The sequence below is a fragment of the Brienomyrus brachyistius genome, chromosome 6 (genome assembly GCF_023856365.1).
Source record: "Brienomyrus brachyistius isolate T26 chromosome 6, BBRACH_0.4, whole genome shotgun sequence".
Lineage (NCBI taxonomy): Eukaryota > Metazoa > Chordata > Actinopteri > Osteoglossiformes > Mormyridae > Brienomyrus > Brienomyrus brachyistius.
In genome coordinates, this window is record NC_064538.1 from 23,757,371 (window position 1) to 23,783,963 (window position 26,593).

At 40.2% G+C, this 26,593-nt stretch overlaps 2 protein-coding genes across 2 annotated transcripts; one reads left to right on the plus strand and one right to left on the minus strand.

Moving 5' to 3' along the window:
- Nucleotides 1-1,576: 1,576 nt before the first annotated feature.
- LOC125745337 (troponin C, slow skeletal and cardiac muscles-like) lies at nt 1,577-6,023 on the minus strand. Its single transcript, XM_049018094.1, has 6 exons — nt 5,870-6,023; nt 3,515-3,545; nt 3,227-3,373; nt 2,543-2,657; nt 2,157-2,293; nt 1,577-1,961 (listed from the first exon to the last, which is right to left on the minus strand). Exons 1-6 carry the CDS (start codon nt 5,891-5,893, stop codon nt 1,930-1,932), a joined length of 486 nt encoding a protein of 161 aa, XP_048874051.1. The 5' UTR covers nt 5,894-6,023; the 3' UTR covers nt 1,577-1,929.
- Nucleotides 6,024-12,651: 6,628 nt separating this feature from the next.
- Nucleotides 12,652-24,231, plus strand: LOC125745313 (extracellular matrix protein 2-like). The gene is made up of 10 exons (XM_049018026.1): nt 12,652-12,879; nt 13,011-13,139; nt 13,311-13,453; nt 13,648-14,074; nt 14,569-14,684; nt 15,493-15,625; nt 16,261-16,418; nt 20,431-20,570; nt 22,488-22,814; nt 23,653-24,231. The coding sequence occupies exons 1-10, from the start codon at nt 12,660-12,662 to the stop codon at nt 23,759-23,761; spliced, it is 1,902 nt and encodes a 633-aa protein (XP_048873983.1). The 5' UTR covers nt 12,652-12,659; the 3' UTR covers nt 23,762-24,231.
- Nucleotides 24,232-26,593: the final 2,362 nt, after the last annotated feature.

The window sequence follows — 26,593 nt, forward strand, 5'->3', positions numbered from 1 at the left end:
TTAGGATCGATGTGGTTCATCTCCATAGACTCCGAAATGGCTATTGGTTGAACTAGCCCTGGATGCCTGACCCAAGGAGTTACCATTAGTCACAGTCTGTGGCAATTCCAGGTCATCCTTTTCGTTATATGTAATATACCCACCGCCTTTGAGAGGTTGTTGGAGTGACTCCTAGTCTGTATCCCCTGGAGTCAGTGTGCTGTCTACGTGGATGTCCCACACTGCAAATTAAGATGGGGTGCTGAACAATCTGCGCATTGTCTTCACTGCCACCCATGAGGCCAGAGGTGAGGGCATGGTAGTGAACCCAGGGAAGATTGCTAGGGTAAGTGTTATCACAAACAAGGCTTCCGGGCGAGAGGGTGGTGGCCTAATTCAGATGCTGAGCTGACCCCAAATTAAGGGAATTAATGTGTCACGCGTTGTGAGCTCCTGGCCGTCATCCAAGCCTGTCGACATATTCACCCCTACCTCTGTGGATGCTGCTTCCAGCTACACATAGACCATGCATCCCCCCGATTGCTCAGCATCTGCAACCCACAGTAAAGCTGGTGTGTTGACTAGAGGTGCTGCAGGAGTATGATTTCAAAGTTACAATTTTTTTGTTTTACTGCAGCATTTTTGTTAAGCAAGATTTATTGTGTCCAAGTCAGTGATCACACATGAAAGAATGTCATCATTGTAGACCTGGGAGGTGGGGGGACATCCCTTATTTCTCAAGATTGAAATCATCGTCATGACTTCAATCTTGAATTTTTGCTGGAGTTCCTTCCAGCCAACTCCTCATTCCTCAGTCTAAATGAGGAGTTTTTTTCAGCATGGAGATGGAAGGTTCATGATCATTAGCTGCATGATCCAATGTCTGGCTTGATGAAATGGATGCTGCTTGTGCAGACATCACAGCAGAAACACGTACAGGATGGAGTGCTAAAAAATGTCTTCACTGTGTAACAAAGAATAATGACAGATGGGTGGTAGAGAAATTCTGTGGCCAGATATACAGGTGCAGATGGATGAGTGAGGTGATGGAGTTATTTACATTATTTTGATTTTTTTACTGTAGTTTCATAATGAATTTCAGTTTAAAGGCATTTTCTTTACAGTAGAACTATACACAAATATTTTTGTATTTCCTGTTTTCCATTACTGTAAAGGTACATTCCATAAACAACAACATAGCTAATTATTTTGCTCATATTGGTGTTTGTTATGGCATGGATATGAAGAAATAATTTTAACTTTATTTGTTGAGGTTGTTTTTCTCAATTTCAATGGAAAATGAGGTGAAGAAACACATTTTCATGGTATCCTATCCTATTGACACTTTCCTTTTGGATTTTGATTGTTGCTGTTTAAACAATAATAATGATATAATTCATTTTGGTGACAGCATTCATTGATGATGGTTTGTGACACATGAATTAAACATTTTGAGTAAGTTATGGCATTTGACTAGTGAAATCTAGTGTATAGCTGCACAGTATAAACTGATATGGTGACTGCACTTAAAACCTTTGAAAATTTTAACAGTGTTTCAGAGAACTTGATTAAAGAATTAGGAAAACTGTAACGGATGTAAAGGATGACATTAGATTAAAATTTTACTACATTTAGTATCAGATTTCCACTGTCCACAAATAAGATTGTGATAAGGCTGAAACTATAGCCCAAAGCAACAGATTTGTACACTGTAAAGTGAATTATGCTGTCACGTGGGACCATTTATGCAACAGTGTTGATATGTGAAACCTGCAGATGAATAGCTTAGGCATTTCAGCATATAACCTTTGGGGGGTAATGTTTACCCTATGGGATGTGCTGCTCTACACATGGCTACTTCCTAAACTCACAGAAGCACACGGTGGCACACAGAAAGACATTCAGACTTGCGGTCTTGCTGATTGTCTGAGTGTTTTTGACACCGTTTGTTTATTCAACCCCCTTCATGAATTCCAGGAACTCTGTCAAGGGAACAATGAACATTGAGGTGTGAGAGTGACACATGCAACGTAAAGGTTTGTCCAGCATAATGAAATATCTTTGCAAGATGATATACTAATTTTGTGTATTGATTATCTGACTCCAGTTCTTGGAACAAATATCCTCATATACTAAGTCATATACTAGACTAGGCTCAGAGAGGGTTGTGTGCTCACCATCATAGTCAATCTTGCCATCATTGTTTTTGTCACCGTCTTTCATCAGCTCCTCAATGTCATCTTCTGTGATGGCTTCACCTGTAGACTCCAACATGGTCTTTAGCTCCTCCAGGTCGATGTAGCCATCTTCATTTCTGAGATGAGCAGTGATTGCATTGAAATGATTAACTTGGGCCCTCTCTTAGACTTTCTCTAAGATGCCAAATACAAAAGACCTGGTGTTTCTAAATTCCCAGTAGTGATTGTGGGTATATGCACACTGAAATGCATTGGGCTGGTGTGCCTTTGTTCCCCTACCTTGTGCTCTATGTTTTTTGGGATGTGTAATACACTCCCTACTGTCCTGTACTGGGCTGGAGGTTGAATGGATGTGATGATCTTACTTGTCAAATATTCGGAAGAGCTCGGCCAACTCCTCCTCTGATTTTCCTTTGCTCTCCTCTTTCATGCAGCGGACCATCATCACCAAGAACTCGTCAAAATCCACTGTTCCGCTGCCTGCGATGGCATACAAGTAAGCAAGTTAGGCAAGCTTTCAGAGATTACTGCACTTCTTGGATTAAATTATAGCTAGACTACAACTTCTTATAACATTTTGTGGATATCATTAGAGGATAACCATTTTATAAATTCATTATGAAGTATGAATTTAAAACATCATCACAAGATCTCCATGTTATGCCCATTGACGCTTAAAAGTATTGAATTTTATGGTAACACTTTTTATGAATGCCGTGACTATAAGAATCTATGAACACATTCATAACACATTATAATGCATACATTAAGCATTATAAACACAGCTATAAAATTTTATATAAAAAGGCATAACATATTATAGTGATATTTATTATTCTTTGACTGCCTTAGGAAGCTCCCATCGATAATGCATTATAGATTCCTGCATAATGCAATACAAAGTATGCTTCATTCTCATACTGACCATTACAGTACATGATGAAGTTATCTATAATGCATTATAGATGACGGCTTTAAGTAAAGTGTTACCAGTTTTATTTTGGAATGTGAAGGATAACCTATCATTGGTGGACAATTTGTTGGCTTACCGTCCTCATCTACTTCATCGATCATTTCCTGTAGTTCCTCAGGGGTGGGGTTCTGACCCAGCATACGCATCACCTTTCCAAGCTCCTTGGTACTGATGCAGCCATCCTCTGCGTCTTGTACAAAGACGTCGAAGGCAGCTTTGAACTCTGACAGAGGGGAGATTCACACAAGGCTAACTATGTACTCAGCAGCAGCAAGACAATTCATGTGGAACATATAGAGTGTTTATATCTTTATATTTGGGGAGGCATGTAGTGGTTCTTGCTAGAAGCTAGGCTGACACTCACCATTTTTCTGCTCTTCTGTCAAGTTCTCAACCTTGCAGAGAACAATCAGGGAAAGAGTTAGTACTAAAACATTATAAAGGAAATGAGCTTGCAGGGAAGCCTTAAGGGCCAGATGTTGTGGTCATGAACATGAACAACATTTATTAGGCACAATGATGGATAAGGTATGTAAATGACTTTGGATAAAGCCAGGCAGTAAATAATGCAGAGTGATGGGGGATATATCTAATAACCTGTAATAATCAATATTTGCGCCAAGAATTCAATACAGTGATGATTCTACCTCAGCCCTCTCTTTCTCTCCAGTATTATGTGATGTACTACTTGTTCATGAAATATGTTGCTTTGCTCATCTGCTCCGACACATACTGCCATGGAAAAAAAAATAATAATCAGGAGACCACTCTATATTTTTAAACAAATCTGCATTTTTAAATCCCGGATTAATCGTAGTTCTGCTGGCAGAAGGTTCAAAATTTCTAAGACAGCAGGACAAAAGAATAAGGTGAAGCAGGAGACACTGGGAATGACCAGAAACCAGCCAGGTAAAGGGCGGAAGCGACAGTGTAATGACTGCTAACTTATTTTCTTATGAATCATCAAGTGACCTTCAAATGGAATGGGAAACATTAAGTGTAGGTGTGAGGTGCACTGCAAGGACAGTTTGTATCAGGCTCCAGTAGAAGCAGGACTGAAGTCCAATAAAGCGATGAAGAAGCCCTTCACTAATGAGAAACAGGATTAATTTTGCACACACAAACACACACCCATAACTTGAGAAATGAGTGAAACAAAAAAAAAATTGTGCTGTGGTCTCTTAATTTTTTCCGTGGCTGTGATTGTCCGTATAAAATGCTGTTTTTCGTTATTTTATACATGGTTTGTTTACTCCAGCGATTGTAATCATAGACAATCCCCTATTGATAGCAGACACATAGAGAAAATAACTTCTCATTAACAGAAGGTTAATAATGTTAATAAGAATACAGTTAAAAATGGTTGTACTCATAATATTTATGAACAAATTTGATGTTTAATAATTTTCAATTAAAAACTAAAAAAAAAAAGTCAAAACAAGTGTGTGCGTTTATTGGAAGTTGTGGAATTAAAATCTGGCAATTCTCATGCTTACAAGTAATGGTAGTAAGATCTATCAAAGTTCAAAGAGTTAAAAAAAAAAATCAAAATATATTTCTCCTGTTCATATGATCTCATATGAAAGACTGGAAAAGTTTCCACAAATAATTCGAGCAATATGCTGATCATGATCTTATCACTGTGCAACACAGTTTTCATTTTGGTGTGATCTGTCTGAACATTATTCTTTGTGTCTGTGATAAATCTGAAAAAGATCAAATACTTTTAGAGATACAGTGTGTGACGAAGTGTCCTCCACAGCTTCTCTTTCCTTTTTTGCTGCCACATTGCATTTCTGCTTCCTTTTTTTGCAATTTGTCTCAGAATAAAATCAGATATAGATCTCATCCATATTATGTTTTGTAAAGTAGTAATAAGATCCAAATACTTGATTGTGATTACAATCACAATCAATGGTAAATCTCATCTGGAGTCACTCTTTCTGTTGCTTCCCTTTTTTTGGGCAATTTGTTTCAAAATTCGTTCAGTTCCAGTTGTTCACCAACACAACATATTCGCAGTTTGAATAAGATCCTTCAAATTATTTTTGAGTTAGTTATGGTAACAGGATCAAGTCTCAAAATTGCCCTTTTCATTATTACTAGCAAAGCGCTGCTACAATTCTGGTGCAAATTATCTCGAAATATTGCCATTTCCAGTTTGCCACCACTACAATGTGTCTGCAAAGTTTGAAAAATATGTGCCACTTTGAGTTATTGAACTAAGTGGATCAAATGTTTGAATAAAAGCAATCTGACTGACAAGTTTGCAGTTCAATGGTTAGCAGCTTTGCCACAAACATGTTGTCAAACCATATATATCTGCCGATCTAAGGTATGATGAAAAGTCATCATAAAGCATAAGCTGACAATGCATACCATGACGATCATGGAAGGCTTTGTTACCCCCCATCAAAGACAGGTACACCTGCCTTACTGCTTGAAATCTAACCTTTTATAGCCTTCAAACTGGAGCCAGAATTTCATAAGTCACAAATGGATAGTCTTACAGGCCCAGCTAAGAGTCAAATCCAGCAACTAAAATTATGAGCATTGCCCACAAACCTACGATGCAAGTACTTTCATGCAAAGAGTGCTGTCACAACTAAATTATTGAATAGCCATGGCAGCCACAAAGAGTGAAAGGTAGATTACATCTAGCTGGGACTGACAAGGCCAGCTCCATCAACGATAACAAAGTCATTGCCAGTACACTCACCGCTGCTTTATACACATCATCCATGGCTGCTTCCTAAACTCAAACACGCATATGGTGGCACAGAGAGAGAGAGAGAGACGCTCAGACTGCCACGCACTTAGGATAAAAGGCGCAGGACTACACCTGCTTCCAGTTTTATGGTTGGAGACCCAGGCTTTAAAAAAAACCCTGACACCTCACACCATTCGCCTGTTATCATCAAGCTGAGAAAGCGAGAAAGACAGTGTTATTAATAGAAGTGCTGGACAGGACAGACAATAGACAATGACCTCCAAATTAGTTTATGACAGAGTTACTTCACCTCGGGGCTTTAGGGGACATTTACTTCTCTGGGGAACATTTCTGGGAAAGCCAAAATTGGTCCCCAAGTGATGACTCCTTGCCTGCTGTCTTCATTATTTCTTCGAAAAGGTACACCTGCTAAGGATATTTCATCACTGATTTGTTCTGATTCTGTCACAGTGCAGCATGATGGAAATAAGGGGACAATTAACAGGGCGGCTTCCGAGATTATTAAGAAAACAGAACATAACAGGGAAGGCACAAAATAAAAGGACAGCGAAAGGTCCAAAAGCAACCTGGAATAAAAAGAACTAACTTCGAGAACCATAAGTAACACAACAAGGGAACAGGGCAACACAGGGAACAGGGTATAGAGTGCCGACCACACAGTAACATAACACAATGACTGACTGGAGAACAGAGTAGGAACAGACACTTAAATACATACAAGGGTAATGAGACATAATGCAGAACAGATAAGAATAATAACCAAATTAATCAACAAGTGGAATCAGAAACAATTAACACAGAAACTATGAGACATAAACTGCTCACTAGGGCTACAACGTAAGGAAAACTATCGGATAAACAGAACATAGTACATGCAGTGCGAACCTAGTACAAGAAAACTAAGATAGAAAATAATAGACAGCAGGGAATAAATATCTAATAAATACAAATAAACAGCCAGCCTCTAGCCAGCCTCAATCTCATGGCCCAAAATTTCAGTCTTTAAGCTATACCCTCAACCAATAGCATCATGTGGTTGTACCAGGGAATCACATTAGGGCTAACAGACAATAGCAGGACGGCCTGTTGGCCAAACGGGGAAGGCAGACCAAGGGCAGGGTTGGACGGCACTGAACCTGACAGTCTGTTTCCTGTCTGCAGTGAACCTGGGGTGACTGTGGACAGGCTCCCCTTTCTGCCAGGAGCAGAAACCCTAATTTATTGTCTTAAATTATTGGGGGATGTTTTCATTTTCTCATATGGTGGTTATGTTATACTGTTTTATTATATGTGGTGAACTTTTATCAGTCTTAGGGAATAATTATCATGGAAAGTTTTAGTCCATAAACATCATTCTAACAGTCATTGTAAGGGAACTGGTAATAGCAGTAGCTGGTAGCACTGTGGAAAGTTTTTGCAAAAAGTGAGAATAGGTGAAAACGTGCCTGTTTCTAAATTTTTTTTTTTGGCAGAGGCTGCTATACCATTATGAGAGAAGGTAGGGCCAGACAGTTCCTGGGCCTGGTGGGAGTTCTGTGCCTTGCTTGGGGGCCCCACTGTGATATCGTTCTGCTGAATTTGTGATTTGAACCCAGGATTCTCTGAGCATCGGCACAGCAGCCTACCCCCCTGAGCCACACATCACCCTGTGTATGAATGTGCCGTTTAACCTCCCACAGAGGAAGCGAGAGACAGAGAGGTGGCGCAAGGCATGGAAACAGGGAATGGATCAACAGCAAACTAAGAACAACATCACCCACAACTTTTCCTTCGGTTAGTAATTTTATTTAGGTTGGATGGACATTCTGGTTAGATAACCTCCAACTGAATTAAGTAGTGTGTAGTAGATGTGCAACTACTCCTTCAACCATTTACTTCAGATCAGTTCCAAAGATGGTCATTTACCTGTTTTCCTTAAAACTGGTCTTGTTCACTCATCTATTTATAGAGTGTGTGCTCAAGTCTACGGCCTATATTTGGTGGTCTGTTCTTCTGCTTACCGTAGTGTCCTCACATTAGAAACAAATGGATATGGAACTGGAGGTGTATCTGGTTACCAGAGCAGCCTTGGGCCTTGGACGTTTCTGTACAGCTGCTGCATCTCAGTGCGAATAAACAGGGTGCACGTGTTTGGTCAACACTCATTTCCAGAAGCATTGTCCACTGTCCTGTGACCCTGACCAGGATAAGCAATTAGGAGATGGATGGTTGTCCAGTGTTAAGTTACTTAACTAAATGGCTTTTACACTTAACAGAATTTAACATCAACGTACTATAGATCAAAGAAATGGACGTTTAAAGTGCGTGTTAAGCAACGCACCCAGTGAGCTTTACTGAAATATATACGTTTGCAGTTACATAATAAGGAATCGCCTCTCATAGAATAATTTAAAAATTGCAAAGACAGAAGCAAAATAATGTAAAAACTGCAAAGACAGAAGTAACTATAGCCCCACATGGACTTTCTTGCTTCTGTGTTTCAAAACCTTTGACTTCTCTTGGTGTATGAATGACAAGAGAAACCATTGCTTTCACATTCACATGCTGGTCAGTTCAGAGCTGTCAGGATCATAGATGCTGCTATTTTAGATGTGCCATGTCCTTGACTCAGAATAGTGCTACTTGCGTGTATGAACCTCTCAGCTGTTGTAAAGAAAGAGTCGGTGAAGAAGTAAGAGACTGTGGGCATGTTGACTGAGCAAAGTCTTTAGTCACAGCAAGTGGAGGATCATCTGTCTTTGTCTTGTACAGGTACTTTCGTGGATTGACACCAATGTCAAATGTCAAATGTTTTCCTTTTGCCATAAAATATGGTGGTTGTTAGTTGCCTATGGGTTCCATGAAATGGGAACCACTGCCATAGGCAAAGTAGAGTAAGTCAATTAAAGGTTAAAATTCAGTAGAAAATATTTCAATTAATATTTCAATTCATCGTTTGTTCTGCAACACACCGTTTTTTTTTCATAATCAAACAACAGTACAAGAAATTAGCCTGCAGAGGTTAGGTTGTAGAACTAACATTTGACATAATTAATGGAGATGTGAAATATGCCAAAGTAGAAATTTACTTTAAGGTGTGACTAACAAGCATAACATGACACTTTTTTTCATATTAATTATTTATTGTCTTTGAGGCAGCAACCTACTTCATATTTCATTTTCAACTGGTCATTATTAATATCATTATTTATTGTAAGACAGTAACATGAATCAATATCTTGTATGTGAGAAGTTTAGTGCACACAAATTAGTTGAAATGGAAATGGAAAGTGTACTGTGATGCACAATCAAGGATGGTGTCGGAACGTCAGCAATATATTCCCCCGGACAGCCCCAGCACCCCTCCCCCACACCCCCAACCTCTACAATTTCTATGAGTACTGGAAATGTGAAAGCCAATAAATGTTTTACCAGAGACCTAGTCGTGACACGAAATTCTAAAACTACACTTATTCATTAATTGCTCATTCCACTTACAGTAGGGCACTTTTCCACTGCACCTGGCAGTGATTTTCCACTGGTGTAACAACTGGTACTGCTACTGAATGACATCACACAGGCACAGTATTTTGTACTAAATACAAAGAATGGCTATAGTAGATTAATGGGCTGGAGGACGTGAGATATCAATACCATTATCACACTGTATGCACAAGCAGTTCTCAAACCACAAGGACTGCAATAGTCACTTGCACTGACATCAGGTTTTCCCATATCTTCATGTCGTCTGCAAATTACAGCAAGGGGGGTTTAAGTTTAACAAGAACATTTTTATTTTGTCATATTGATTCAAGATTATCTACTACATGTTTTAAAAATCAGATTAAAATTTACTGCTGCTTTTGCATGAGCTCTGCATGTGCTTTTTGAGGCAATCATAATAATTTTCACCTTTCATGCAAAATTAATTTTGAACTCCATTTTCTTTGTAAATCTCCCAATATTTATTACAGCAATCACTTTGCAATATTTTAATTTTATTTTTTTTCCAATATTGGGCAGTCCTTATATATATTAGCATTTTTAAAATGATTTCTTGTCATGTCATCCAGATCTTCTTCTGGTTCTTCAACCTCTAATCCATCTTGGTACTTAACATTCATGCCATCCTCCCAAATGACACTGCATCTGACCCTCATCTTTCATCTTTTGTGTAGTGGGTTCACAAGAGGTTTCCATGTACCCATTTTTTAGTTGTGCCTGAATGAGTTCTGTGTATGGTTTATCCACCAAGTGCTCACTAGGCCGACCTGACTCCAGGGGTGGTTCCTGGTAACTATTCCATGCAGGGTACACATTCTGTTCTTGGTACCTTGGTTTTTTTTATTATTATTATATTGTGATTTTCCTGGACTCTTCCCAGAGACCACTGGAGGCCCTACTCAGATTTCTGAATAATGTAGATCTACAGATCATTAAGGCATTCAAACCTCTGTACCCAACTAAGGTCATAATCCGAGGACAGAATAACTCGGCTGTAATAGTAGGGTTACTTTCGTCAAGTGTATCTTTAAATACATCCTGCAATAAGACAACCTCAGACTTAAAGAACAAGCCACAAGCTATTTAATGGTTCCTCAAACATGTCTTTTCAGGATCTTAAGAGTACAACACCTCTCTTTTACAGAAACTGTAAATAAACCTTCAGGACCAAGACTAGCTGGACCAGTATGGACAATTTATTGCTTAATTCACAGTGTTTTAAAATACCATTGTATATTAAATGTTAGAGATTACACTACAATTATGTGAAACTATACATGTATATGTATTAGAGTTTGCATGTTTCAAGGTTATTAACCAACTGTGTTATGGTACAAAGTTATGGGAAAAGGTTTAAATTCTGGTTGTTGTAGCATGACACATTTCATGAAGAATTATTTATTTGTTTTTTAGTTTCCATTACATTTACAGGGATAGCAGTTTGACCCAATGTTGATTTCAAGATCTTAAGAATCATTTATGGTATGAGTCCTCCATCGCCCAAGGAATGTGCGCATTTCAGCATCTATACAGAAGAAATATCTGACATTAAGTTTTGCTGAAAGTCTTTTTTGAATATGTAAAGTGCTACAAAAACTTTAAAAAACAGAATAATTTGTACTGCACGAAGCATGTTGATGGACTGTTCAATTAAAATGTATAAATATTTGGTGCATTTGGTGCAAATGATTATGCTCAATGAGAGGGGATAGCAGAATGCAGGGAAATGGCAAGCAATCAAGGTGAGTCATTGTCAAATGTGTGACTGAACATGAAAAGCAAAGCAAAGCAAAAACTATACTAGTAAACTGCAGAATAAATGTAGTGACCCAGACCATAATGTTCTGAAAAATGTTCTTCAGAGATTTAAAAATAATCAGTAATATAATTTGGTAATGCTTTACATTAATTGCACCTTCATAATGACGTTATAATGCATTCATAGAACATTCATAAGCGGCATATAAGCATTTAAACAAACATAATTGTACAATCATTATGTAATAAACATTATAATAAAAAGCATTATAATTGTACAATCAGTATATGATTGTATGATTATAGTGTTTGTTATTATCATATAATGTTATTAATGTATATTACAGCTCTTAAAGTATGCTAAGACAATAAGGTATACGTACATCCTGCTTATGAATTTTCTGTGAATGCATTGTGAAGGTGCATTGAATGTTCTATGAATGTATAATGAATGCATTATGAAGGTACAGTTAGCGTAAACTACCCATCATTCATTATACGTGTCGTTCTATTTTTTTCAGGAAACTATCCCTGACCTTAAGTCTACCCTTAAAATTTTTTAACAGATTGCTTAGTACTTACTTAGCTAGACATGTTTTTAAGTAGATTTCGTGAAACAGGATATGTTACAGAAATAGAGCACAAGGAGACAATATTTGCTTATTCTATATTTCGGTCACAAACAGGTAATAGTAACTGGATTAAAAATTCAAACTTGTGGAATGAGGGGGAAGATCGATGTGGGTTTGTGGGAGGTTCAATGTATCATCCACATTTTTCCCTGTATGAATATAGTTTGGACCAAAGACAGTTTGGGGGTTTGTATGCTTTATAGCTGGCAGTCATATGTGCAGGGGTGTACAATGAGCAAAGAGGTCTGTGACACCAAAATGGAAGACATGGTGGTCAAGCGGTGTTGCAAAGCAGAGGCAGAGAGAACAGGGAATTTCTCAGGACTGTGGTCTCTGTGTCCTCTCTGGCATGTTGGCTGATGGAAGACAAAGGGGTCTTTCATTCCTGACCGGAGTCTTTTTGCGAAATTTACCCAGGGCAGGGTCTCTGCCCTCCCCAAATTGAATACCCCCTGTCAATGGAGAGTGACCAACATGGGATGTCTACAAAAATCTCTAGAAAGACTTCAGTGTTTTTTATTTTTTACAGTCTTGTTTTTAGGATAATAATAATTTAGTTTTTTTTGTGCGCAGTGCGCGGAATTTTTAAAAAATATATTTTTTTTAGCTATTTGGTTGACATAAAAATTCTTGTTGCTGATAAGCTCTCTCTTCCTGGACACCATGCTACTACTTGTTTGTTTGAGACCAGGACCTGGGGGTGTAAGGGGGGAGGGTGAGAGAGGTGGGCTAGGTGGTTTTCTAGAGGAATCAAAAGGGGGCTTTGTTGAAATGTTTTCCCATACCTCTTCCTCCCTCACATTTCCTTGGCTATCCACGCCTTTCACTTACAATCACACCTTCATATTTTTTTTGGAAAAGCCATTCCCCAGGCAAGACAATATAAAAAGCCGGGCAGGATTAAAATGTGCAGATTCATTCTGTTATTTCTCTCTAAGTGTGTGAGAGAAAAAGAGGTCAAGGACAACATGGACGGGACAGTGGTGCTGTGGGTCATCATTTGTGCTGCTTCTGCTACTGCTGCACATAGAAGTAATAGTGAGTTCACCAAGTATAGGCAATGGGAGAGGAGACACCGTGTCCCAGCAACAGCTTCTGTGGGTACGACTGGAAAACCCCACCCAGGTAAGTGCTGCTTGGAATGGTGCTGCACCATCTTTGTCACTAATGTTAAATATGAAACTCTTGAGGCGGAATTCTGTGGTCTTTACCTGTGTATGAGTGGTAGTGCTAACCTGCTGGTGCCTTTGTGACAGGAAGCACCGGGTGTCTGGTGAACGGACTTGTCCTGTTCAGTGGGGCAGTGTGGTTTAGTCATCCCTGCTCTGAATGCAAGTGCCTCAAAGGAGCTGTCAGCTGCCGCCCAGTCTTCTGTAATAATACTGGTAAGATGGGGGCCATTTTAGTGATAAATTAGCAGTTTTAATCAAAAAGTGCAGAGAATATGAATGGGGCACAGTGGTCACAGTAGTATAATAAGTGCAAAAGTTTAATGGCAGCAGGATTTCTATTGATGTTTTTGTAATAAGTTAACTATGAGATATCCCAATGTCCAGCGCACAGACAGAGACAGCTGACCCAAGATCAGAGGCATAATAAGGAAAACATGAAAACCCCAAAGTCAGCTTACAAGAAGAAAGTGTCTGGATTGAGAGTAGAAGAGACTAATTACAGGAAACCTGGGACTGTGCTGAAGAAGGTGAGTGTGGGTTCTACCTCGGTGGTGGAACTCGTTCACTGGCCCTGTGGTGCCTTTATTCCTGTAAAGCTCTGAGCTGTACTGAAAGACACTACCTAGTTTTGTGTTTATATCTGTGACAAGCAAAAATGTATTTCATCCAAGCACCATTCAAGGTGGTCACCACTGTTCTGTGATGCTGTCACCTGACACAGATTGTGCCCAAGGTCAATGCGAACCCGGTAGTCATCCCAAGAAGGCCGAAGGAGATTGTTGTTGATGTGAGGAAGATAAAGACAGACAATACCCTGAAAAGAAGAGGGCCGACACTTAAGGAAATTAAGAAATATAGACTTGAAAAGAAGCTTTTTTTGGGCAGTGACGATGACGACGATGATGACAGCAATGGTAAAGAAGATGATGACAACGATGATGATTTTCCTGCTAGAAACATGGCAGCTTTTCGTCCTATTATTCATCCTGCCTTTCGCACCGTCCCCCGTGCCACCTATAGAAATGGTGTCATGAAATATCTTCCTGCCGGGTGCCTGCTCTCTGAGTCTGTGATTGCCTGCGGGAATGCCGGTCTGACATACTGGCCTGTCATCACAGACCTGAGCATTAAAAAACTCTATCTGGCAGGTGAGCAGGGGCTGTAGAGGGTGAGGAGGAGGGTAAACAGAAGTGAAATGAACACTGTGGATTTTGTTCTGGATGTAAGCTTATCCTGTAATGAATTAATACTGGAATATAACATACATTCAGGTATAAATTCAATTATTTACCTTGGCCCCTCACCAAGCACAGAAGACAAGGATTTTGACACTGAGAAGGTTACAAAACCAACAGTCACATTAAGGACATATCAGTTTATTATCATTTAAGTGTTTAGCTAAAAACATGACATCCCAATACATTCATTTGTCTAAATTAAAATCAACGATCACCGATCACCGTGATCTTGACTGAGATAAGCAATTATAGAAATATTTTATTGGGAAGAATTACTTTCAAGTTGATTGCTTATGCGATCCATTTACAGAAGTTTCCTCTCAAAATTAGTTTGCAGCATGTTTAACCTCCCAAATAAGACAAGATGTGAAACTGTCATATGTTACCATGTTCCCGTTATTTAGAAAACAAAATCAGAAATATTCCTCCTCGGGGCCTAGCTGGACTGCCCAACTTGGAGTGGCTGGATCTCAGCAAAAATAAGCTGCATGACTCTTCAGTGACCCCAGACTTATTCAGGGTAAGTGTGCAGCCTGCTGACCGACAAGCCATCTGAGCAATCCTCTCAGCTTTTTATTGACCGCAGCAACATCCTCTAACTTGTGCTCAGTGTTTTAAACTGTTAACAACAAAGACAAACAGAAACTTCAGTATATAAAAGCACTGTTATTATGATCTTTTTAAAGCAAAACACCAATTATTAAAATAAAATGCCACAATACCCCTATTGCCCAAAAAAGATAAAAATAATGTATTATCAAACTGGACAGTCTTATTGCTGTATGCCACAAAGACAGCACCAACACACACATGCAAATCATATAGTTGTAGAAAGCACATCTAAATTAATTGACAACTAACAAGAACGTGGATGAATGGAGACTGCATATTTGCTTTGTGAACCCCAAAGGCTCACTCTCCCAGCTGCTAAAGCTGCCAGTTAGGCAAGCAGTTCTGTCAACACTTTATTATTGGCACAGAGCCTGGCTGTGCCACAAAGCAATGCTGAAGACCTTGGCAGCCCTGAGCCAGCCTGTCCAGATATGTGGAAAAAGTAACAGTCAACAGATAAACCGCATGTAAAAAAACGTGTATGTTATCTGGAATGATCTAATGTTTCACAGTCTTTCTGGCACTCAGATGCCAAAAAATACCCTCAAGCATTTAACAGTCAGCCATTTTAATACCTGAACACTGTAATTTAATATAATTGCTCCCAAAGAGTAGGCAATAGACATGCCTTTAAAAATTATAGAACTATTTTAAATAACACAATATGATTCAATATGATTTTTTCTACATTAATTAATCATTGAACCCTATTGCAGAATCTAACCAAACTGAAGAGGCTGAATTTGGATGGGAACAATCTTACCAAGATTCCGCTTCTACCACCATCTCTGGAGGAGCTCAAAATTAATGACAACAAAATCAGCATCCTCACACCCTACAGTTTTCAAGGTATTTTCTGAATTTCATCCTACATTTATATGTGTGATGCATTATGAGAATGTGCGAGACAAAGGATACCTGGGTTATATGTGATCCATCTCACCACTCACCACATCATAACCATCCATTTTCCAACCCGCATCAGTACATATCATTAATATTAATTATTATAATACTCTTTAAACCAAAAAGGATTTGAAGTGCTTTTTTTACTTCATACTATAGGAAGTATGAATATAATTTAACTAGAAGTTAAAAAATGAATATAATGAAATTAGATAAACATTATTTTACACTCTATCTTTGTTTTACAATTCCTATATTTACCAGTGCAAAATATAATTACTCAAAACATCAAAAAATACTGAATTGGATTACTTACTTATTTACTTATTTCCATGCAGTCATGTAAGATTCCTAGGACTGGTCTAACTAAAAGTGCATTTGTCATGAAGGAGATGAGTTCAGTTTGAAGTCAGAGTCAATGAAAATAGCTCCCATTTGCCTGAAGTGCAGGCTGTATGTTCCTGGTGGCTTGGAACCCTCGTCATATCTGTAAATAGTCTTCCTGTTTACTGCAGTGCAGCACTTTGTTCAAAAACAGAAATGTTTAGAAGTGCAGAGCTGAGTGTGACTTTTCACAGGTCTCTCCAAACTGTTGAGTCTGGATCTGGAGGACAACAACCTTCATGATGGGAATGTATCACCGTTTGCCTTCAAACCGCTGCAGAAGCTGATCTACCTGCGTCTGGAGGACAACAAGTTTCGAGCTATCCCGTCAGGCCTGCCCTCGTCCTTGCAGGTTGGTTTTGTTTTAGTACAGGGATGCTGTATCAAACAGGGGTAACTTATTTTAAGAGAGAACTTTGTCGTGTCTTATGCAAATATTCAAATTTTGCATCTACTATCTTTAAAATTGTGATACAATTACAACATCACTGAGGTTCCCTGAGCAAGGTACCGCCCTCAAGTACTGTTCCATGGGGGCAGAATTAGCTGTCCAGTGTCATAAAGGGGTTAAATTTTATTCGTTGTGCACTGTGTGTTGTGGTGTGTTAACAATGACAATTAATAACAACGGATACTTTGTTGATTCCTCCTAATCACATCCTTCCAGGTTCCACTGTCATTCCCCATATAAGCTTAAAGGCCACCAGTAGAAGAATGGAGTCCCCAGAGGTGGTGCTTTCCAACAGCCCACCCATGGTCTCCAAGAAGGCTGGATACTCTGAAATGATGTTTGTCTTTTTTACACCTCCCTCAACTTGCTCTTTGTAGAGTAAGCTGTCTGTGAAGGGCAGCCACCTGTAGCGGCGCCCAGGGAGCTGGGGGTTAAGGGCCTCGCTCAAGGACCCACAGACACGCTGAGGCTGGGTTTGAACCAGTGCTCTTATGATTACAAGCGCATAGGGTTAGCTCACTGAGCCACATGCTGCCCCCCAAATAATGACTAACACTGTACATTTTTATACAGCACTGTAAGTACTCCAAGATTTTTTTTTGTCATTACCAATTTGCCTTAGGACACCTTAATAGGGGCAATTACCCCCAACAACATAGATCCTAGGATCACTGAGAGTCAGAGGCGGGCTCTAACTGCTTATGCACCAAACATCATTTCAGAGTATCCAGCCTTCTTGGAGACCATGGGTGGGCTGTTGGAAAGCACCACCTCTGGGGACTCTATTCTTCTACTGGTGGCCTTTAAGCTTATGTGGGGAATGACAGTGGAACCTGGAAGGATGTGATTAGGAGGAACGGTCTGCCCGATCTGAACCCAATTTGTGCTCTGTTCTTAGATTTCTGTGCCAACCACAGTGTGCCCATAATGAACACCATGTTCCAGCATGAGGGTGTTTGGAAATGCACCAGCACCAGCTTGATGATCGATTTTGTAAATGTATCATTGGATCTGCAACCGTTATGAGAGGAGAGAGAGGCTGAGCTGTCAACTGATCACCAGCTGGTGGTGAGGTAGATCAGATGGTGGGGGGAAAATGCTAGATAGACCTGGCAGTGCCAAATATATGCGGAGGATATGCTGGGAGCATTTGGCAGAGGTCCTTGTCAGGGAGATCTTCAACTCACACTTCCTGCAGAACTTCTCTTGCATTCTGAGGGAGACTGGAAACATTGAAGCCAAATGGGCAATGTTCCATGCATCCATTGCTGAGGTGGCTATGCTGAGATGTGCCTGTTGTGGTGGCAACACCCAAACCTTGTGGTGCACACTAGTGATAAAGGTAGCCATCAGGCTGAAGAAGGTGGCCTTTTGAGTTTTATTAGCTTGTGGGACTGTGGAAGCTGCTGACAGGTATCAGTAGGCCAAGCAGAATGTGGCTTAGGCAGTTGGGGAAGCAAAAACTTGGGGGAGGGAGGCATTTGGTGAGGCCATGAAGAATGACTTTTGGTCAAGAGATTCTAGCAACTGAGGAGGGGGAAACAGAGCTTTGCCTATGGTGTTTATAAAAGGGGTGCAGTACTGTTGACCTCAACTGGGAATGTAGTCAGGCAGTGGAAGGAGTTCTTCAAGGACCTCCTGAATCCTGCTGACACACCTTCCTTGGAAGAAGTAGAGTCAGAAGACTCAGAGGAGGATTTACTGATCACTAGGGTAATAAAAAAACACTTCAGTGGTAAGGCTCCGGGGGTGGATGAGGTTTACCCTGAGTTCCTGAAGAATCTTGATGTTGTTAGGCTGCCTTAGCTGACATGCCTATTCAAAATCATGTGGAGGTTTGGGACAGTGCCTTTGGATTAGTAAACTGGGGGTGGTGGTCCCAAAGAAAGAGTAGCAGAAGGTATGTTCCATATTCAAGGGGATCACGTTCCTGAGCCTCCCTGGGAAGGTCTACACCAGGGTGCAGAAGAGAAGGTTTCATCCATTGCTTTAACCTGAGATGCAGGAGGAGAAATATGGATTCCTTCTTGGTTGTGGGACACTGGATCAGCTCTTTACTCCGACAAGGATCCTGGAGGATTCATACCAATCTACATCTGTTAAATGGACTTGGAAAAGGGGAAGATTGTATCCATGTGGGAGTCCTGTGGGGGGTGTTTCAGGAGTATGGTGTGTTTGGCCTGCTGCTACAAACTATTGGGTCCCTCTATAACTAAAGTCAGAGCATGGATCACATTGCCAGCAATAAGTCAGATTCACTCTTGGTGGGTGGTGGACTCTGCCAGTGTTTCTCTTTGTCACCGATTCTGTTCATTACATCTATGGATAGAATTTCTAGGCTCAGCTGAGGGGTGGAGAGTGTCCAATTCAGTGACCTCAGGATTGCATCTTTGATTTTTGCAGATGATGTGATCCTGCTAGGATGTGTGAAGCAGCTGGGATGAGGATCAGCACCGGAAAACCAGAAAATGGTAGAATGTCCCCTCCAGGTTGGGGATGAGTTATTGCTTTAAGTAGAGAAGTTTGATTATCTCAATATCTTGTTCAGGAGTAAGGACAAAATGGAATGGAAGACTGATAGGTGGATTGGTGATCATCAGCAGTTATGCAGACGTGCCGGTTTGTCGCAGTGAAGAGAAAGTTGTTGTAAGAGTCAATCTGCATTCCTGCTTTCAGCTCTGGGTAGCTACTGAAAGAATGAGATTCTGGATACCAGTGGTAGAGAAGCTTCCTTTGCAGCCTTAGAAATAGGATGAGGAGCTTAGACAATGAAGAGGAGCTCAAAGTAGAGGCTCTGTTCCTCCACATTGAAAGGAACCAACTTAGTTGATTCAGGCGTCTATCTAAGATGGCTTATGGATGTCTCTCTGGGGAGGTCTTGGAGGTACGTCCAACCATGAGACACCCTGGGTAGGCCAAGGACATGCTGGAGAGATTATATCTCATGGCTGGCCTAGGGGTGCCTGGGAACCAACATGAAGGAGCTGAAGGAAGTGGCTGGGGAGAGGGAAGTCTGGCCACCTATGCTTGGACTGCTTTCCCCGTGACCTAGAGTAGGATAAGAGATAGAAAATGAATACATAGATGGAGGAATCGTGGTTAAATGGTTGCAGAAGGTATCATGCTTAATTCTTTATGAGTCTCTTGTTTTAATTTGCAGCTTTTCTTCTCACTGCGTTTTTTATGACCCTGTTGATTATCATAGACACAGAGGGCAATCATACAGAGATCACACCTAAACATTTAGTAAATTCGAAGAATCTTACATATTTCTGAAAGGCATTTTACGATTTTTCCAGTGTCTGTAGCTTTTTGGTTCATTTCATTTGTAACAAAAAGCTATCCAATAATTATGCATTCCTGAATAAAGTATGCCTTACCTTAAGCTGTGCCTATTCTGAATTCAGCGATTACATTATCTGACAGTGTGTATATCTAGAGAATATTCAGACTGATATGATCTGGAGATGGAAAGATGTTCTTGGAATGGACTTGCCTAATAATTATGCACACACAGTGTAATGTGTCTGCATGAGCATATTCATTAGCTCAGCTGGTTACTCAATTATATTCTGAGCATTAGTCGTCATGTTGTGAACAAAGTTTATCTGTGTGCTCGCCCAGGGACAGATTACGGACCGGGCCAGCGGGGCCACTGCCCAGGGGCCCTTGGGGCCCCTAGCCCAAAACAATTTGCAACGCTTATCAACAATGTATTTTTGTTTGTCTGTTTTAGAGGGCTTACATTCTTTGATCCTCTGCCTACAAGAGCCCCTGACCCTATAGGGAGGGCGTTTGGCTGCCAAGGGCCCTTGAATTGTGGTGGTGGTGGTGGTGGAGGGGGGGGCCCTCGCGAACGTTTTGCCCAGGGGCCCACACAACCCATAATCCGTCCCTGTGCTCACCTGTCCAGGAGCTGCAACTCTCAGAGAACCAGGTTGAGGTGATCGATGAAAAGGTCTTCAACAAAACAGTCCATCTGAAAGTTCTGGACCTCAGCCACAATCATATTCGGGAAGACCGCATCGCCCCAAGGGCATGGATACACATGCTGTGAGTGAAACTGCCATAATACCATATACATGTAATGGCTTTGCCAACGTCCTCACTAAAACTTCTTTCACTAACTACATCAATGGTTCTATTGTTGGAGGGGGATATTTTTCTTTTGGTTATCTGCCCTTGTAAAAAGAAATCTATATCCATGCACTATGAACTTTAGAATTCAGATTAGCAAATACTGCACTATAATTTCTTAAATGACCCTGTGGTGCAGTTTGTCTGACAATGGTCTTGTTGTGCAAATGCTTCACTGAGATCTACAAATCAAATGATCTTAAAAGTATGTCAAAGAGAAACACACTCAAAAAGATACATTCATCCACAAAATGTGAAATTGCATTGTTTACTCTTATCCTGTGGAAATGACAGTTGAAAGCTAATTTTGGTGCAGTATTAATTCCATAAATTTGTGTAGCTACCATAAATGACATTGCTAGTGTATGTTCATGCCCTTCCCAAATGGCCAAAAAGTTTTCATAATAGTATTTTATACTGTATTTCAAATAAGATTGGATTTTAATATAGTGCACTTAATAAATGTGATCATTTTGGGCATGACTTAAGTTTAGCATTCTCTGCTTCCATGGGAACTTTTTGGTAGTCATGGCAACCAGTTGGGCCATGTGACACTAGCAGAGTGGGTAAAGTCTGTTACTTTTCATTTATCCACAGGCACGTCAGTGATGAAAAATGTTTTCCAAATTGCAGTATCTGGCTGTTTTTATGGATTCCAGAGTCACAACACAGTCTAACTTAAGGAGTTTAGCATCTTTTGGTCAAATGACCAAATCTTTCCAAATAGTTTAGTTGTTTTCAAGCTTTTGAAAAGCAAAGTGGAAGAGGTGGAGAAAATTGCATTTTTTTAAAAACCACACCGAAACCGACTATGATTCTACCCTTGGATCTTTATTTTTGAAACCATTGTTTATGAAAGCCTTTGCCAAATCATTTGGCTGTAACTTTTGTTTTTTTAATTCTTTCCACGTGTAGAGAAAAAGAAAGAAAGGATATGAAAGAGAAATATACACTGTACATGGTGCTATTACATTTCAAATTAAAATAAGCATATGGAAATCTGTTTTTCCAATCAACATCCCTCAAAAATCTAGAAACATCTGCTATAGATCTGACAGATGATTAAAGTTACACATTTTACACCCTACACTTGCGGGGTTATTTGAAATCCAGCTGACCCATTGAAACCCTCTGCTTTACTGAGGATGACCTCCTGTCTGTGCCTCTTTATCCAGCAAGGAAATAATTTCTGTAAATATGTTTTCTTCTTCGTCATGGTCTGAAAATATCTAAATGCAGAAAAAAACACATTTTGATGATTCTTCATATTGTGTCAGCAAGAAATAATACATTTTAGATTAATCTTCTACCATCATCAAATGCTGTCATGTATAATTTCTGATGAGACCTGTGATTGTGCTAAGGGCTGTATTTTAAGTCTGATTTATGGAATATGTGCACGTTTTCTCCTGACAAAGCTGATTCATTTTTAGAACGAGACTCGCTAATGATTTTGCCATGTCACTCCTCAAGTTTCAGCTTAAACTGTAGACCTTTGTTGTTTTATTACTCTTAGGCTTATATTCGATATGTATTCAAAGGAGAATATCTAAGCAATTCAAAGCAGTCATCCATCCATCCATTATCCTCCTGGGTTGCGGGGGGTCCGGAGCCTATCCCGGAAGCTATGGGCACGAGGCAGGGAACAACCCAGGATGGGGGGCCAGCCCATTGCAGTCAAAGCATTCATTTATCTGTGAATAATATGCAACATAGTGGATTGAATTATGAATTACTTCTGCTTTGTTATGCTCTTTGAAGTCCTCTTTGAAGTAGCCATCTTGAATAAGTAGTAATGCTTTTTGGGTCTTCTCTGTCATTTCTCTTTGCCAGTGAACTTGTGGCTCTGGACCTGTCCCACAACAGGCTGGTACATGTACCCTCCTTCCTGCCTCCGGCCTTGCTCCATCTCTCACTGCACCATAACCAGATTGAATTCATTCCTGGTTATATATTTGGTCACCTGCGGCCTGGCCTAAAATCCTTACGACTGTCCCACAACCACCTGGCGGACCAGGGTGTGCACGCCACCTCCTTCCAGGGGCTTCACAACTCACTCAGTGAGCTCCTGTTGGACCACAACAAACTGCAGTCTGTGCCCCATGGTCTCCTTCAGCTGCGAGCTCTGGAAAGGCTGAGGCTGGACTACAACTTCATAAGGTGCCACTTTGCCCTTTACACCATGACATGATGACCCTCCCTAATCAGGTCTCTTTGTACAAATCCTTCTTCTAAAAACAGCTGACTCAAAGTGTTTATAGAGAGCATAGGGGGAAAATTACATATTAGATTGTATTTTGACACTAAGTCTGATGAATTAAACCATGTGTGTTTCAAAGCGTTTTGAGTTAAAAAAAATCTAAAAGCAGCTTAAAGAATCCCTGTCTTTTGCGGGTGATGTGTGACTCGCGTGGTTAAGCTTCTATGCTTATAATCTAAAGGTCATGGCTTTGAGTACAAGTGTCAGTAGAAGAGTCCCCTGTCCATGGTTCCTAACTCCCAGCTGACCCATTACTCTAACCTGCATGTGTGTCTTATGCAAAGTAAATAGAGTTTTTCCCATAATGATTAATGAAGTATCACTAGTAGACATCAATCATGTAAATACGTACATTTGACAACGCTGCAAATTCACTGCTACTCTCAGTGGTTCAATTCAGAGGGCAGTTTAAATTCTCATCATTTAAATCATTTAAATTTTCCTCCAAAAATCAGACCTGTAGTATAATGAGACAATCCCTGTTCCATGGCATTCCTCCTTACCCTGGATAAGTGTGTCCCAGTGTTTAAATTTGTCCACTCAAGCCTGCCAGACAGGAACAGTGTTATCAGTGTGGAATCCAAAGTAAACAATTTTTTTTCCCGTCACTTAAAAAAAATAGACATCCAAATGGACAAATGCCATCTATATTGCTGTTTTTCAGACTAGAAATGCACAGTACAGACTTGGTTACATGATCACTAAACACAACTTAATGTTTTCTCTTGCCCTTTGCAGGAAAATTCCCAAGAATTTCATTTGTGACTTCGCTCAGGTCTCGGTTCACCTGGAGAACAACCTGATTGATCATCGCCTCATCTCTGCCATGGCATATTCTTGCTTGTAGAACTACCACAGTGCTCCGCTCTGGCTCCAGCACCATAATCGAAATTAGACCCCAACATCCCTCCATCGTTGTACCATTGTATTTGGTTTCCATAGTGTAGTGATTATCATTTTCACCTCACTGATTTCGAAATCAAGTGGAAACACACCTTCTTCCAGAATTTCAGTCAGTGATCAATAATTGTATTAACCGTCAGTGCTCTCACTGCCTACTAGTGACTCCTTTGGATTACCTAAAACATATCTGCTCTTCTCTTTGTCTTTCAGCATCAGCCTTCTTTGCTTTTTACTTAGATTTCCAGTTAAAAATAAGCTTGGGGGTTATGCTGCAGTCTGTGCTTAGGGTTTATTGTCCACTGCAACAAGTACTTTATTTTGCTTAAAAATACATTTGCAGTCAAGCCGCAACATGAGAATTATAGAAAGCATTTGTATTTAAAATGAAGCGCAATAAACTGGAAAATTCATCCATCCATTTTCTGGATCTGTTTGTCTTATGAAGAGTTGAGGAGAATATCCTAGAAATAGCAGGCACGATGCAGGGAATAACCTAGAACGGGGTGCCAACCCATCACAGGGTACTCACACTTACAGACAATTTGGCAATTCCAATTCACCCTAACATGTTTTTGGACTGCGGGGAGAAACCAGAACACCTAGAGGAAACCCCATAGTAACGCATGGAGAGCATGCGAACTCCACACACATAAAGCCAGCACAGAAACTTGAACCATATTCTTTAGAAGTGTGGGCCAACAGCACTAAAAACTACACCATTCACACTATAAATCATTAAAATGAAAGTCCTGTTTTATATTTTGTTCTTCATATACACTCACTAAGCACTTAATTAGATATACTTATACATGCAATTATCAAATCGAGCAATCGTGCGGCGAAGTCGCAGTGCATAAAATAACACCGATACAGGTCAGTTAATTATTGTAATACAATTGCCTGTGGTTGCTTTTTAACAGTGAAATTGTTAACTTCTCATGTTTTTGTCAAATAAAATGATTTTTTTTCTTTACAAAGATATGGTTTGGTATTCCAAAAACAATTGCTGAAAAAGTGTGTGTGTGTGGGGGGGGTCATCTTGAAATCCAGGTCATCCCCTTTCATCAGGGGGTCACCAGTTCGAGCCTGACCTCAGCAGAATAGTCACATGTCCCTGGGCTCTTGAGCAAGGCCCTCAATCTCCAGCTCTCGGGCGCTGCAAGGTGGCTGATCCTGCACTGTGACCCCCAAGCTTGCTCTCAGCTATATGTGTGTCTCAAAGCTTGTGTGTAGTACATAGACCTTTGTCATTTACTCATTAAAATAGAAGGAAACTTCACAAAGACATACAAACTGAGAAACAAACGGGTAAATTTAGTGTAATTTGAGAACTCGAACTAGCACACTGAAAGCAGAATAAAAGTAAATTATGTCCACATTTTAGGATTTTTCAAAAATGGACATTAAAACATACACAAAGGAATACAAGTAACGACATAATAGGTGGAGAAAGATTCTGCAAGTTGTCATATAAATGGAATGTACAATGAATGAATAAGTATACTTTAAGACATACATATCACAACAAGGACTCATTCAGGTAAAAACTCATTAACTTTTTCATGTCATCCATCCAAGTACTTCTAGAAATTGTACAAGTTCATGAGTATGGAACGGGTACAGTTTAATTGGGCAGACCAAATAACAGCATTGTCTGGGAAATTCAATGCTATCGTTTCTGACGTCACCAAATCTATTTTTTCCCCCTGTTCCTCATCCTTGAATGTACAAGTCTTCAAACAGATATTTTGATGATATTTTCTGCACAATTTACCCTGCTTATAGTGTGATCATGCAAAGCCAAACCAGACAGAATATGATTCCCAAAACCATCCCTCCATCCACTCATTTTCCAAACCACTTATCCTACTGGGTCGTCCGGAGCCTATCCCGGAAGCAATGGGGACGAGGTAGTGAACAGCCCAGGATGGGGGGCCAGCCCATCACAGGGCACACTCACACACCATTCACTCTCACATGCATTCCTTTAGCAAGTCCAATTAGCCTCAGCATGTTTTTGGACTGTGGGGGGGAAACCGGAGTACCCGGAGGAAACCCCACGACGACATGGGGAGAACATGCAAACTCCACACACATATGACCCAGGCGGAGACTCGAACCCGGGTCCCAGAGATGTGAGGCAGCAGTGCTAACCACTGCACCACCATGCCGCACCTAACAAAACCATTCCAAACCAAAATTACATTTCATTTATCATGACACAACATAAGAATTCTTTTTTGCTAATTACCCTAATTGTTTCTGTTTAGCTACATTTTTTACCTCTAGTAATTGTGTCATCCGTCCACACAAAACATAGCTTTAAACAATTTCACCATATTATTCTATTCTCTACTAAATGTTTCTTAATAGTTGAAATAACAACTGTTGCCAGCCACAGCTACACCTTACAAATCCGTACACTGCAAGGTCCAAGAGAACAATACCCCAAAAGAAAAAAGGCCTGCCAAACACCCCCATAAAAAGGCTCCCTTGGTGGCACCAACCCCTACTGTAGGTTCAGGGTCTGTCAGTCCCCCCCAGTCATCACTCATTTTGCCCCAAAGGGAGACGCCCAAGAACAATAACAGAAGAAGAAACCATTTACAGTAAAACTACACCCCATTCCCAAGACTGGCTTGCTACAATATGATACTGCATGTTTTACACCATTTATTGTAACCTGTACTACCATAGTTCATCATCCTTTGTTTTTCTTAGCATTTGTATGTCAAGCAAATGCACTATGAAGGTAATTGTATCTTCAAATTCATCA

Bases quoted from the DNA above. Each gene is read 5' to 3' on its own strand.
- LOC125745337 (XM_049018094.1), bottom strand. From the start codon at position 5,893: ATGGATGATGTGTATAAAGCAGCG. The intron at 2,658-3,226 runs GTAAGCCAACAA...ATGCCATCGCAG, and splicing joins CGATGAAGTAGATGAGGACG to GCAGCGGAACAGTGGATTTT. The intron at 2,294-2,542 runs GTAAGATCATCA...TGCTCATCTCAG, and splicing joins CTCTTCCGAATATTTGACAA to AAATGAAGATGGCTACATCG.
- LOC125745313 (XM_049018026.1), top strand. From the start codon at position 12,660: ATGTGCAGATTCATTCTGTTATTTCTCTCTAAGTGTGTGAGAGAAAAA. The intron at 12,880-13,010 runs GTAAGTGCTGCT...CCTTTGTGACAG, and splicing joins GACTGGAAAACCCCACCCAG to GAAGCACCGGGTGTCTGGTG. The intron at 16,419-20,430 runs GTTGGTTTTGTT...TCACCTGTCCAG, and splicing joins GCCTGCCCTCGTCCTTGCAG to GAGCTGCAACTCTCAGAGAA.